This window comes from Coloeus monedula (genome assembly GCF_965178545.1).
Source record: "Coloeus monedula genome assembly, chromosome: 5".
In the NCBI taxonomy this organism is placed as follows: domain Eukaryota; kingdom Metazoa; phylum Chordata; class Aves; order Passeriformes; family Corvidae; genus Coloeus; species Coloeus monedula.
In genome coordinates this window covers 49,280,067-49,294,032 of record NC_138785.1, presented here as the reverse complement: position 1 = coordinate 49,294,032, position 13,966 = coordinate 49,280,067, and the positions used below count along the sequence as shown (strand labels likewise).

Below are 13,966 nucleotides of genomic sequence, written 5' to 3'. Positions count from 1 at the left end.
AGCTACCAAAAAAAAAAAAAAATCACACCCTTCTGTATCACGTGAACACCAGTATAAATTTTTAATAAGGTCCACACCTTAGTCTTACTGTGAAATTCATGTGAATTTCACACATAGCAAAGCATCTGTAGTGACTAAATGCTGTCTTGCCATAAGCTAAAGATATACCTGTATGAAAAGACAGTCGTAAAAGAGTGAGGCTTAACCTGTAAGGTTTTGGTCTACAGTTTTGAGACCAATGTGGCACATGAGAACAGGGCATAAAGTAGAACTTTTCTGATGAATGGAGAAAAGTATGTAAAATATTTTCACAGATGATCACTCTCCAGCAGTCTTCAGTTCTATTTTGAAACTACTTCTTCTGAAATTTAAACCTAAAATTTCCTAGTGTATGGTTTGGTTGTGTCTGTAGGTACAAGATCTGATTGGCATCCTAAACAACTTTACCCAAGGTGAAGCAGATTTTGTGCTTTTATATACTGCTCCCACACTATAGTATGTTAACCAGTATGACTGCATGGTTTAGTATTAAATTATCTTGCATACATCCTTCTGTGAGGGCCTTGGCACTTCCTGGGTTTTAATGCATCCTGCTGATTGTTTTTCAGTTGTGGAGAGCTGTTGAGGGCTGGCTTAACGTACTCACAACCAAGAAATTTCCTTTCTAAGATCCAAGGCTTTTCAAGGCTTGCAAGTTTCCAGTGTTGCCCATGCTAGATTAGACTTCGTAGGTAGGAGTGCATGGAGAAATAATGCCACGGCAACTGACTTTTCATACTAACATCTGCCTTCCACTCTTAATTCAAGAGTTCTTACATCTCTTTTATAAATATATCTCAGAATATATGGTTGCAAATAACCACATCATTTTCTGAAGTTGAAGTTTTGTTTCCTGCAGGTTTTTGGCTGTTAGTCCCATAAACTGTCAGCACAAGTTTCTTACCCAGATCTATTTGGCCTATTAGAATGTCTCAGTATATTTCATATTGGCTTGCAAAGATGTGAAATTGCGTGTTACAGAGAAAGTAGCAAACCTTAGGAGAAAATAAGTATTTGTTCTTCAGAGTGTAACTTAATCGTCAGGCCCTGGTTCCCTGAAGCATCTTCATTTTCTGCTGGCTTCTGAGTTTTAAAAGATGATTAGGAGGAGTTTTTAACATTTAGCTTGTAGGGTTCTGTCAGTGTAATGACAAAAGTGCTAGTGAACCTGTGCAGTAACACTTGCTAAGAGATTTAAATGGGACTTTTGTGCAGACTGGGGATGATCCACTCTTCCATAGCATTGTGTAGTGTGACCACCATCTAGGTTAGCATTTTTTATATTCCCTGGTCACCCAGAACCTCAGACCTGCAGAACATCCTGATACATTCATGTGGAGAGGAAAGAAAAAGGGATGTTATTGGGGAGATTCATTGTCTGAGTTGTTTACCTTTTAGGTGCTGTAGAAATTTTTCAGGTAAAATAATGCAGTTTTATTGACTGCATTTCTGTTTGCCAAGAATCGATTTATTACTTCCTACTGGAAACTAGCCCAGATGAAGGCCTACTGCACACTGGCTGAGAAGGAACAGGACAGAGACACACACCATAAGCATGCATGTGCCAAAGGTCTGGGGAACATTCTTGTCAAATATGTCATTTACCAAGTGCATTTAACAAAAAATTTTCTGAAAGAAGAATGAGGACTAATTATTTGGAGATCACAGCAGAAGAGAAGGATGTTGTCTGAAGGGAGGAAGTGGTTAGGACAAGCCAGGGTGAATGGTAGGGCACTTGACATGACATGTGAGGAAATGACCACAGCATAATAGTAAGGTGCAGTTCCAGAGCAGCATAAACACAGGCTAAATTATCTACACATCTGTTTTGCTGATGATCTTAAGAAATTATCTAATATGGGAGAATCAGTGATTGCTAAGTGATTTGCCAAAGGCTACCAATAATATAACTGGAACTAAGGAATTTTTAGTGTCAGCTCCATCCCCCAGCAGGAAAGCTAGGAGCAAAGGCTTGCATGCAGATATGTGGGTGATACTTCACAGAACTGGAAGCTGACAGAATTTACAAGAGACAATGGAAGGGAAGTGATGGGAAAAGAAAACAATTTATAGACATGAAAAACACATACAAGAGAATGCCTACATGGGACTTTATGATGAAAGGCACTTCTTCCAGGGTACAGACCATTTAAAAATAGGGGTTTTCTCAGCATTACCACTAGCAGAGAGTTCTTAAAGCCAGTTTTTATTGTGATATGGGATGGTCAAACATGGAGAGTATATTGTGTTGATCTGTCCTGTGGTAAAAATGATGCTGCTGTGCTTTAACCTTGCTTTAACAAAGGTATGATAGCCAGCTATTTCCTGTTAACTATATCTAGTCCTTCCAGTTTTTCATATCTCCAAGTGCTCTATAAGAAGAGGAAAGAATCTGAGTACATGAAGGAACTGGTGTAGAAAAAAAGCAAGAAAGCAAATAAATCCAGTGTCATATAATTCCCTTCCACATTTCATCATCATGTGACATTAGTAAGCTTACTACAAGAGCTTCCCTTTTTGAGTGTAAGACATACCTGAGTTGCCTCTATATCAACTATTTCCATTTAGCAAGATTGAGCAGTGTTCAGTTGAAGAGCGTACAGTGTGAAAATGAGGACAGGCTAGCTTGTGTGAGGCTGTCCTCAAAACTTATGTGATCATTTAGGCTTCCTGTTTTCAAATACATGAACATTATTCTTGGGGTTTTTAAACATAACCTTTTTTTTTTAAAGAAATAAACTTATAAAAACAGTGCTTCAAAGTAACTCATTTTGTGAATCATTTGCCAGTGTTTAAAGAAATATCTGCTGTTTTGTGTTACTACTTTAAATTCACATTAGCTGGGGAACTCAAGACTTGGCTGTGAAAAATAACGTGACAAGAGGGTCAAATAATGTTTTAAGGGAAGGGATTTCTTATAAAAATTGTTTAAAATAGCTTTTATTTGATCTTTGGTGACTTAATCCTTTAAAATATCTAACTTGAAGTTGATGAAACTCCTTCTGAATGAAGAAAATATGTTCAATACTTTATGAACCAAATTTAATGAGGAAAAAGAATGAAATTACTCAAAAGAGTTAAAAAATGCAAAAGAGGTTTTTGAAGTTTGAAACCTCAAAAGTGCTATTTTAAAATGGTGATGCAAATAATTTAAAAAAAAAAATCATTTGCAAAATAGTAGCTCAGTCAAATGCCAGGTGAGTCAGAGAGCATTATGGCAGAGTATGAGATCCAGATACTTTTTTCCCAAGATGTCTGTTAATTGTCTGATTCACCTCTGATCATAGGAGATTACTTGTTATTTCTCATACAGTGTTTCCAATGTGGTGGGTTTGTGTTAGTTATTTCTCATTCCTACAGTCTTCAGTTTTCTTAAAAGTAGTTACATTAGAATACTGGAGATACTGACAAAGATACGCGGTGCACAGAACTGAATCTGATGTTTCCTGTTCCTTTTTAAGCTCTGTTTCTCTGAGGAAGGATGAGGAAGGGTGGGCAGAGGTTTTGGAGCTGTGTCAAGAGTCAGGGAGAATATGTATGTGGTGAGGGGTGACTGCTCTTCAGCAGCATTGCATATGCAGTTGAAACTATTAGCTCCTCATCCAGTGGTGAGGAATTCCACCTTAACATGCTGTCATGTTAAAATGTCCAGTACTCTTCCTCCCTTCTTCCCCCAACGGCTTTATTTTTAATAAATAGTGGTCACTGGCTATCAAATGCTACAAAAGAGAATAGGTTATGTAAACCAAAAAGACTTAGAATTTAGGAAGTTTTGAAATTTGTGAGGTATATTTTAGCTGTATAGGTTATTTTGCCTGTATATTTTTCACTGTATGAACAGGATCTGCTATTTTTTTGCATTCCCATTAGCCCTGGGAGATTGAGAGACAGTTCCTTCCTCTTACCGCTTCTTCATCAGTATCAGATACTTGTTTGCCAGTCTTATGAAAACAAACATGATTTTCACTGCAAATGTAACCTGCGCTCAAATAGCTGGCTGGTGGCATCTTGAGAAATTTCCTGACATTTACTTACTTAAGTTTGCTGCTAGGTCACTGTACACTGTAACAGTGTGTAGAGATATGTCAGATTATTGGGCAAAAGTGTGGTTAATTGACACACCCTGTATGGTTCATGCTAAAGATGAAAGCTTGAAAGAGTCTGATAAATTTAACAGAAGAAATCATGTTAAAAGTCTCCCTGATAATCCAGAACATTTTTAATTAAAGCAAACCTTTATCTGAAAAGGCCCCTCATTGCATAAAATCTGTTTGTACAATTACTGATTTGTCACAGCAAAGACAGTTAAGGAGAATTGTTGTTTTCTCAAAATGGCCAAGCCTTAAGGATGCCATCCAAAATCCAGAAGTTTGGGGTATTTTTAATAGTTGAACTGCCGAAATTTGTGATCACAGGGGAAAAAAAAACAACAAACCTACCTCTTCTCAGCTGGTCATATTTTAAAATTCTTTAATTTTCAGTACTTTGTTCTTTAATTCAGTCCTGACTTTTGTAGGTGGGTCCATGTTAATTTGGGGGTTTGGGAGCTCTAGGTGTATTGAAATCTTTATAGTCATGTATAGACTCCACTAGCAGCATGTTCTGCAGTCCCTGAACAGTTTTGAAGACCTTTTAAGCTTTAGACTTGTTCTCAGGCTCAGTGTAAATTAACTGAAGCTTTTTTTTCATGTGTGTGTACAGATCAATGTTCATATGTATGACTGTTACATTAAAAGTAGTTAATTTGTGTGAAGTAGCTGCTTCAAAATGTCAGTTCCCATTTCTGGAGGAAAGGCTAACCCTGACTAAAATGGGGTAGTAACCTCTCCGCTGAGGGCAGTCCCTCTGGGAACCATCTCCCAAGCAGTAGGGTTAGAGGAAGCAAAGATAGAAGATGTCACATTCTGTGAAAATAAGAGGATGCCATGTATTTTAGAAAATCTTCACAACTTCTTTCTTGCTTCTCTAAGAAGTCCCAGACATAGCTGCATATGCATGCAACCTTTGGTAGTCTGATGATTACTGGGACCACAAGGTTTAGGAGTGAGAAAAAAAGGAAAGCCTTTTCCTCAGACCAGTCCCTTATGTTGTCTGGGGGAACACTGCAGAAGGGCCTTGGAAGAACAGTAGGGTACTTCCAGGGGATGCTGAGAGGAAATACTATATAGAGGGTTTTAATTTTTTTTCTCTTTCATGTGCAGATCATGGTTTCTAAAGAAGAACATGATTTTCACGTACATGGTAACAGTCTTCCAAGACATCGTGACAGTCAATAGCTATCCACATCCAATGGTGATAGGACAAAAAATCATCTTAATTTGATGAGATGAAGAGGCCAGATAAACATTAGAGAAAAGCTTTCTAGCTGTAGGGTAGTGACACAGACTTCTAGGCTTTTTAGGAAGTTTGGAGAATCTTCTTTTTCAGAACAGAATGGGTTGATGTAGAGATATGAGTACTACCCAATTTTTAGAGGACCTGGTAAGGACATTGTGCTCATGTGTCAAGAATTCTGCAATTGTAATAGAAGAATCAAGGAAGATATGTAAGAGAAGATAGTTGGATAAAATAGTTGAGTTGATAGTTTGGAAAATACTATTTAGAGCAACATCTTGGAGGAATCTGAGCGGGATAGAGTGGGATTTGTCAATAGCAGAGAAAGATACCACATGAATAGAAGCTTGAATTGATTGAAGCCAAAATCAGGAATAGTTTGATAACCGCACAGGAGAGTCTGTTGTAATGATATTTCATTTAGGAAGATCCAGCAAGTTTTAGAAGCAGCTATTGTGTGGGAATTTAGGACGAGGATTTAGTCAAAAATTTTCCTAGGGTCTATGCAGGTCGTAAGATACCAGATGGAAGGAAAGTAATCTGCAGTAAGAAGTACTGATGGTTTTGGGCTCATGCAGTTTCTAGTTTTAAACAAATATACGATATGTTGTTCTATGGAATAAGTAATACAAGAAATGTAGCAACCATTAGTTAAAACTTGCAAATTGTAAAAAACTTCGTTATGAAAACCAGCACTTTAAAGCTTCTACTAAAGCATGTTTTGTGCAAGAGGCATTTTCTGACTGCATTGGGTGATTCGATGAAGTGACCATCACATATAGCTTTATGTGAGTATCACCTATAGCTATGAACTTCAGCTTTCTTTAGGAAAAAAAGTTCCTGGGTAGAACGCTAAAGCTTAGCTAGGTGGATAGAGGAGAAGCATTGGCATGAAATTTATTCGTCCTCTATCCGTTTTTAAAAATTCTCAAACCTCTTTCTAATTCACTGGAAGTTTTTTGTTCATGATAGCTACTTAGTGTCTTTCACTGGCAATTCCTCGCTTCGTGTCTAAGGCTGTATTCAGATGCATATTGCTAGATTGTTGACTTCTGAGTTTAATAAGGTGTGTTAACCATCAGCATGGACTGCATTGTCTGAGATGAGGATTCCTTTCAAAATGCTATTCTCCGCAGAATTAGCAGCTTGTCGGCTTCTTTTACCATACCACAGCATGAGAAACTGGTGGGTGGACTGCTATTACAAAAATACTGTGTATTTTAAACAGAGTAATCAAATTGTACCCTGAAATTAACCCTTGAAAGGGTTGTATCAAATATAACCCCTGAAATCAAATTATATCAAATTCACTCCTGAAAGGGTTGATGAAATTCCAATAAATTCAATCTTTGAAGCAGAAGTTCCTGACTTTACATAACTTATTAACAGTCTGGGTTGTGTTCATTATGAAAATTACTTTTTTTTTCCTAGGCTTATGCCAAACTGTAATTGTGACTTTTTGTTGAAAAGCATTTACAGAATTGTTGTGTAACTTACTGTATTTTCAAATGTTTCTAGAGAGATGACACTCCTTGGGTTATTAAGTGTTTCAGGTGCAATGGCTGATCCCATCCGCTGGGCCCGATACCGCTGGCAGCGACTTATATCTACAGAAGGCAGAGAATGCAGCAGCAACAATTCAAGTAGCAAGTGCTATCAGTCATCAAGAACTACTGGCAAACATAGGATAGTGATTCCCTGTTTGGGTCATTTTAAAGAAGAGTATGAAAAAGTATCAAAACTGTACATGAACAACAAAATACGGACTACTAGGTATACTTTATTGAATTTTTTACCACGGAATTTATTCGAACAATTTCACAGGTAAGGAACTCGTTTTTGATTGTGGTAATTCTTCTGAAGCTGAATCCTTCTATTGAATTGTTTGTGTGTGTTACTATATATTAAAAAATTATTCCTTCTCCTGACCTATCACTTCTGGAAAGATACATGTGATCTGGCCAAAGTTTCTTGAGTATCATCATTGTTGAGCTAGTCCTTTTCTTCTTAGCTTGTGTACTTTCCGCTTATTCTGTTCTTTGGACTATTGAATTATTCCTTGCTCTTGGAGCACTCCCACACACCAGTCTGCAGTGGGATTTTCAGCTTATTTCCTGCATATGTTTTTTTCCCCTTCTCTTATGTCTTTCATCTTCCTTCTGCTTGGAGAACTGCTGGTTTGTCAAGCTATGCAGGGAGGTTACAGGATGGCTTCCTTTTTAAAACATGTCATGTTCCCTAAGAGATTATGAAATTAATTTTAAAGGACCTGGAAATTTGAGAGTGCAAATTCAGCAGTGCCTCACTCTGGAAGACATGTGCCTGGAGGACAGTTTTGAAAGTAGAGGAAAATTCTTGGTTTCTGCATTACCTGATCATGTCTGTTAAGCAACTGTGTTGCTAAGTAATCTATTGACTGGAGAATGAAAGCAGAGTTCTGGATAATTCTTAAATTGCAGGTGAAGAAAAGATAAATTGCCGATAACTTAAATGTCTGTAGAGCATGGAGTGGGGAAATAAGGATCATTGTCCGCTAACACAGCTAAATCCTGTATTTTCTCTTTGTTTCAGAGTTGCCAATTTGTATTTCCTATTTCTAGTTGTCCTAAATTGGGTTCCTCTGGTGGAAGCTTTCCAAAAAGAAATTACAATGCTACCTCTGATAGGGGTTCTGACAATTATTGCAGTGAAGGATGGTCTGGAAGATTACTCAAGGTACAAAATGGATAAACAGATAAACAACTTAGTAACCAAAGTATATAGCAGGTAAGGGACAACAGTCTTTGTGGTTTATTGTTATTTGATTATGACTATTATGTGAAAAAGTTGGTGATAATTCTTTTGGTTACTTTCTGGATACTTATGGAATCATAATATAATGTAATTTGGAACAGGTCTCTGAAAGTCATCTAGTCTTAACCCCCTTCTCGAAGCAGGGCTGCTTAGATCAGGTACTAGTTGAGACTTGATCACCAGTTTTGTTAAATGGTTATCAAATTAGTGTAAAATCTGCCAAAAAAAATTTGCTTTGAGGCAAGTGAGTTCATGCATGTGTTTGTACTGTATTAACAAAGGTACTTTGACTAGTTAAGCACTGTTGTACATAGCATTTGTTTTGAGAGGTGTATTTTTAATTCCTCTAAAATGGCTTCGTGGAAATTGAAAGGCTGCTAGTTCATCGCTCATTAATGGCATCATGTTGTACTCATAATGTGATACCATTTCCCCAAACAGAGCAAGATAGTATTCTATTTGAGTGCATCACACAGTTTGATACAAATGTTGGCATCTGTGTTCCACAGTGCAGGACTGCAATATTACAGACTGTGAGTGCAAGTCAGGCATGGAGTCTGCTAGTGGCAAGTCTGCTAGGCAGTTATTATCATGGATAATAAAAAGATAGGAATGCAAACTTATCATATTCTAAATTAACCATCAAAAAACTTCCTTGAGTATGTATCAGTGCTGCACACTTGATTATTTTTCTTTTATACCTACCATAAAAGGATATTCCAAGCATGAAAAATACAAAGATTAAGGAAGTATAGTGAATGTTTTTTCCTTATTGCATGCTCTGTTTCTATGTGGGGAAACAAGTATTTTGGAAAATGCCACTTCTGATGTGTTGTAGTAGCCATGACAAATAGCATTTGTAGGTTTTTCTCGGTTTCAGTTTATGCATTTGTAAAAAATCACTTTTCTTCTGTGTATTTCAGGAAGGAGAAGAAATACATAGATGAGTGCTGGAAAAATATCAATGTTGGGGACTTCGTCCGGCTTTCACGTAATGAAATCATTCCTGCTGACATGGTGCTGTTATATTCTAGTGACCTGGATGGGATCTGTTATATTGAAACTGCAGGCCTTGATGGAGAAACCAATTTAAAGCAGAGACAGGTGGTGAGAGGATATTCAGAGCAGGTGAGAATTGTGCTTTTCTATGGGTGTAAGAAAGCTGACATGACAGATGGTGAACTAAAAAATCCCAGACAACTCAGCCCTCTAGACTGCCTAATTCATGGTAGCTCAGCAATCCCCATCTGAACAAGGTACTAGGTAACACAGTTATAATTTGTTGCTTGAGTTGTTTTGGAGCAAATCTTTGCCTGTTCACATAATGCAGAGAAAGACAGATCTATTTCAAGTAATGGAAACCAGTGAAATTAACAATTCAGGTAAACCTCAAGTAGTTACTTATGGTGGATAACATGTCATAGGTGAGAAACTGGAGTTTTTTAGAAGGGACTCCTGTTCTATATAAAGACCTAGAGAGAAGAGCATGTATTATCTTTTTCACTGTTTCTTCATATTGCAAACGCATTGTTACTCCCATACAATATTTTAATATTATACCCAGCAGCCAAAATGCTGGAGGCTGACACAAAAAAGACAATATTAAAAGATGAAAGAATCCTGACATTTCTGTAGTCTTCAGTTCTGCTGCTGAAACACCATGCTGAAAACAGCAGCAGGGAGCTTCAGTGTTGTCCATAACAACAGACTGTTTAGTCCTCTGGGATAAAATTACCTGAGCCGGTTCTGAATTTACAGCAGTGGTAAGGAAGTGAGGAGAGGTTGTTTCTAAGTGCCGTTACTTAATGGGTATGGTAATACCAAAGGCATGATGTGCTTATCCCTTTACAGTCACATGCTTACTTTTACTTCTGTTTTTATTTTTATTTCTTGATTTAGTCTTAGGACAGCAAGGAAGGAAGGTCTGTTTGATCCCTCTGTATATACATATTTTTACACAGAGCAAAATTCCAGTGGTTTCCATCTTTATTGTCTCCCTCCTTTAGGGACCTTTACACAAAATCCGAGTAATTCTAATTCTGCTAAAATTTAAATCTTCTCTTTTATGCCAGGAAACGTAGGAACACTTCTTAAGAAATAAGGTACAAAAGCTTCTACTTTCAATACTTGCTTTGCCGGAATTACGATTATAATGAAAAAATAAACATACAGTCCAGGAAGATCTGAGTGTCCATATCAAGATACCAACTTTTGGACATAGTTTTTATAACCTCTGTTTTATGCTGGCAGAACGTAGGACAGCTGTGTCCACTGTAGATTACACCCAGAGTTTCAATGCTTTCTGTTTCAAGGTATATTACAAGAGGGTCTACTAGCAATATATATCTAGAGGTTTCTAGACAGTAGAAGAAAAGAATCGACTGCTTTGGCTATTTCACTTTGAGGGTAGTTTTTATTTGGGTAATCATTGTACAGTGCAAAATTCTTGAAAAGCATCAATCAAGTATTCTGTCTAACATTTTACAGAAATGTTGTACCTCCTGTGCAACTCAACATGCTAAAGATCAGTGGAGAGACAGGTCTTTCACAGTTAACTAAATTTGTGAAGAGACTGAACGTAGTCTGTATGTCAAAAGCTGCATTCATATTGACTTCAGGTTAATACAGTGCAACACATCAATACAGCAAAACATAGCAAAAAAAGTCTTTTAATCGAGCTACCAAAGTACGTGTTAAGAAATGATGTCTTCTGAGTTTCAAAAGCTCACAGTTGCTATTCTGCTCATGTGAAGTCATCCAGCTGAGGGAGTACAGCCTTCTCAGAGACCTGTAATTATGTAGAAGATATATTCAGTAACACCTGTGAGTTAGAGAATTATGCTTGGGAGTGTGAAAGCTTAATTTGGTCATTGGGGTTTTTTTTAAAGAGTAGAACAAATGTCTTTCCAAAGAGTTAGTGGCAGGTACTCAGCTTGGAAATGACTCAGTTATGCCAGAGGAAAGTCTGTGTTATTCTAGAGGCTAGAAGCATACTCATACGCCATTAATTGAAATTAAATCACAATAGCAGGTAATTCCAAAGATAAGGCCTTTTGGCTTTTCTCTTACATCTCCTCGTGTTTCATTCTTACTAATACGGGATACTCGTTTCACTTGACTTTTCACTGAAGAGCTCACCTCCTCTTCGTTTGCAACATGTACTTCTGGTCTTTTGTAACAGCCCTTTCTTTGGTACTTGTAAGTCTCAAACATCATTGCAAAGTTCTACCTGCTTTCTTTGTGTTAGCACAGAAACCATCCTGGTCATGGTATTGGAAAAAAAAGTCTGTTTTCAAAAAATTCTGCTTGAAGAGAAGATAGTGCCTCGTCTTATTTTTTTTCGTATAATGAAAAAATCTATGGAAATCTCTGCCTTTCAGATGTTCTTACTGCTTTTGGTTTTCCTTCTTCCTCCTCATCCTTCCACCCATTTTTGTCCTCTCCAGTGTTCTCAAAATATCAGCAATTCCACTCATACTTGCCAGTGTTTAATATTTACTAGGAAGTCCTATAATGTGTAAGTCTGATTTATGCTGGGTAGGAGACCATCAACACCACCAGCAACCTACAGTTTAGAAGCTAAATTTTAGATAGTAATATCTGAACCTCTGAATTTATGATGTTTTTAATTTCTATCACATTTTGTCTGAGTTTTCTGGGGTTTTTTTACTTCCCACGGCTTTAGGTCTCTGAAATTGATCCAGAAGAATTTTCCAGTAGAATAGAGTGTGAGAATCCTAACAATGACCTCAGTCATTTCCGAGGCTTTGTGTAAGTAGGTTTGGTGGCTCTTTAAACTACTGTCATTTGCTTTGACATAATTTTCAGAGATCTCTTAATGTTTGCTTTAAGAAATAACAATATGGATAGAGGTCAGTTTGCACCATTATGTTCCTGAGTGCAGCCCAACAGACTGAGCTCTAGAAGGGTTTTCTGAGCAGCAAATTGGGCACTGATGCTTTTTATTTTGTATTAAATATTTTCAACATCTTAGGTCAGGCTGTTTTGTGATTGTGTATTTCATACTTGAAATACCTGTTTTAAATCTGCTCTTCATAACATATGGGATCTACAGTATTTGGTCTCGACCAAGGCCTGACTGGGCAAGCTGCATTGCTTAGAATTGGAAATCGAAAGGACTGGCTTCCTTTCCTACTCTGATTTGTTTTGTGTAACCTTCAGTCAGTAGATCAAACTCCTTTTGACCAGTGTGCCTATCTGTGTCTTTTCTTCAGGCTGCATTTATGTTAGGGGTTTCCTTCATGGTTAGGGTTGGAAGGGACCTTAAGGGACTAGATGATCTTTATGGTCCCTTCCAACCCCAGCTATTCTATGATTCTGTGATTCTTACAGGTTTATGATTTTATATAGATAATAGGAAAACAAAATACTGTTTAATGGGGTGACTTATTTTCAGGTTTTGAGAGTTAGAATGTCTTTATTCTTCCCTTTGCACACTGACACATTAGATATTTGAGAATAAAAATAAATATGTATGAATCTTAGTCTCTGAAGAAACACCTTGACAAAGAGTGGGCATACCTGCACTGAAAGTATACCACAGGAGTGACAGTGCTCACAGTATATTTAAAATGAGATTTTATATTTTTTTCGAATATTTTCTGATGCTGATAGTACAAATAGGGATAGGGTTTCGGATTTCCAGTAGTTGTCTTGGATCTCTTTTTAGTAGTGTTGCCTCCTTCACATATGCCAGATGGCAAATGCTAGGCTGGTAAATGCAAAAAAAATTGTAATGCAGTGCCTACATGCTTGGATTTTCAAGGGTGATCTGCTTTCATGTTACTCCATTCATTTGAAAAGTCCGATCAGAGATCTCAGGATGGCAGTCAGTGACTTACAGCTCTTTGGGAAATCTGTTCCTAATGTTTTTGCGAAGCCTGATTGGTAATTGCTGGAGTCCTACAAGCTGATGTGCTTTTCTTTTGCAGTGAGCATTCAAACATGGATCGCGTGGGTCTCAGCAAGGAAAACTTACTGCTCCGAGGATGCACAGTAAGAAACACAGAAGCTGTGGTAGGCATAGTGGTATATGCAGGTTAGTGAACCACCCTGGTTTTCACAGATTGCCTTGCAAACAAGATAGTTATGTGCCCTAAGAAACAGTATTGTACAAAGGGGAATTGAGAGAGTAAAAGCTTGAATCTGGCAAAAGGCCGCCGTAGCTAGAAATGTTAAGAATGCACATCTGAGTCAGGTTTGTTTCTGTTTTAACAGTAAAAAACTGATACCCCTGATTATTCCTGGAAGGACAGATCTGTTGTGTGGGAGCAGGTCCTTGTCCTCAACTTGTTGCAATGGTAAACCGAGATTTTGAAATGGACATGGAAATGCATGAGTTGCTTAGGACTTTTTTCTTATTCAAACTGAAGCTAGTGCTGTTCTTCTAGTCCCGTTCTACAGTTTGTAGAAAGGGCAGAGGTTTTTACACTATTCAATATGATGTATCCAGACAGATAGTTGTAACACAGGTGTAGGATTTTGTAGAAAATATTAGAAATAATATAGAAGAGTCAAGAATTATGTTGTTTCTATAGGAAAGAATATTAGTGACAGTTAATGTAAGTTAATAAAAGTTAATGTATGCATGGCAGATTTTGATGTAACTTGTTCAGTTTTCTTTAGGACAGAATACATGTACTGTAGGAGAATCTAATTTCCTCATATTTATAATGGCTGTTCAAATATTACTTAATAGAAATATTCTGTTTCCCAAAGCTTTAGAAATATAAAGCACTTGTCAGTTCTGATACTTGTTATTTAAGAATTTAACCTCTTT

At 37.3% G+C, this 13,966-nt stretch overlaps 1 protein-coding gene across 1 annotated transcript in view; it reads left to right on the top strand.

Annotated features, from left to right (window-relative positions):
- Positions 1 to 6,931: 6,931 nt before the first annotated feature.
- ATP10D (ATPase phospholipid transporting 10D (putative)) overlaps positions 6,932 to 13,966 on the top strand; it is a gene marked incomplete at both ends in the record, with an annotated part of 30,515 nt that continues 23,480 nt past the window's right edge. The window contains 5 exons of the mRNA XM_082281992.1: positions 6,932 to 7,197; positions 7,945 to 8,139; positions 9,090 to 9,294; positions 11,852 to 11,937; positions 13,119 to 13,225. Of these exons, the coding sequence (XP_082138118.1) occupies positions 6,932 to 7,197; positions 7,945 to 8,139; positions 9,090 to 9,294; positions 11,852 to 11,937; positions 13,119 to 13,225 (859 nt within the window). The remainder of the gene's footprint in view (positions 7,198 to 7,944; positions 8,140 to 9,089; positions 9,295 to 11,851; positions 11,938 to 13,118; positions 13,226 to 13,966) is intronic.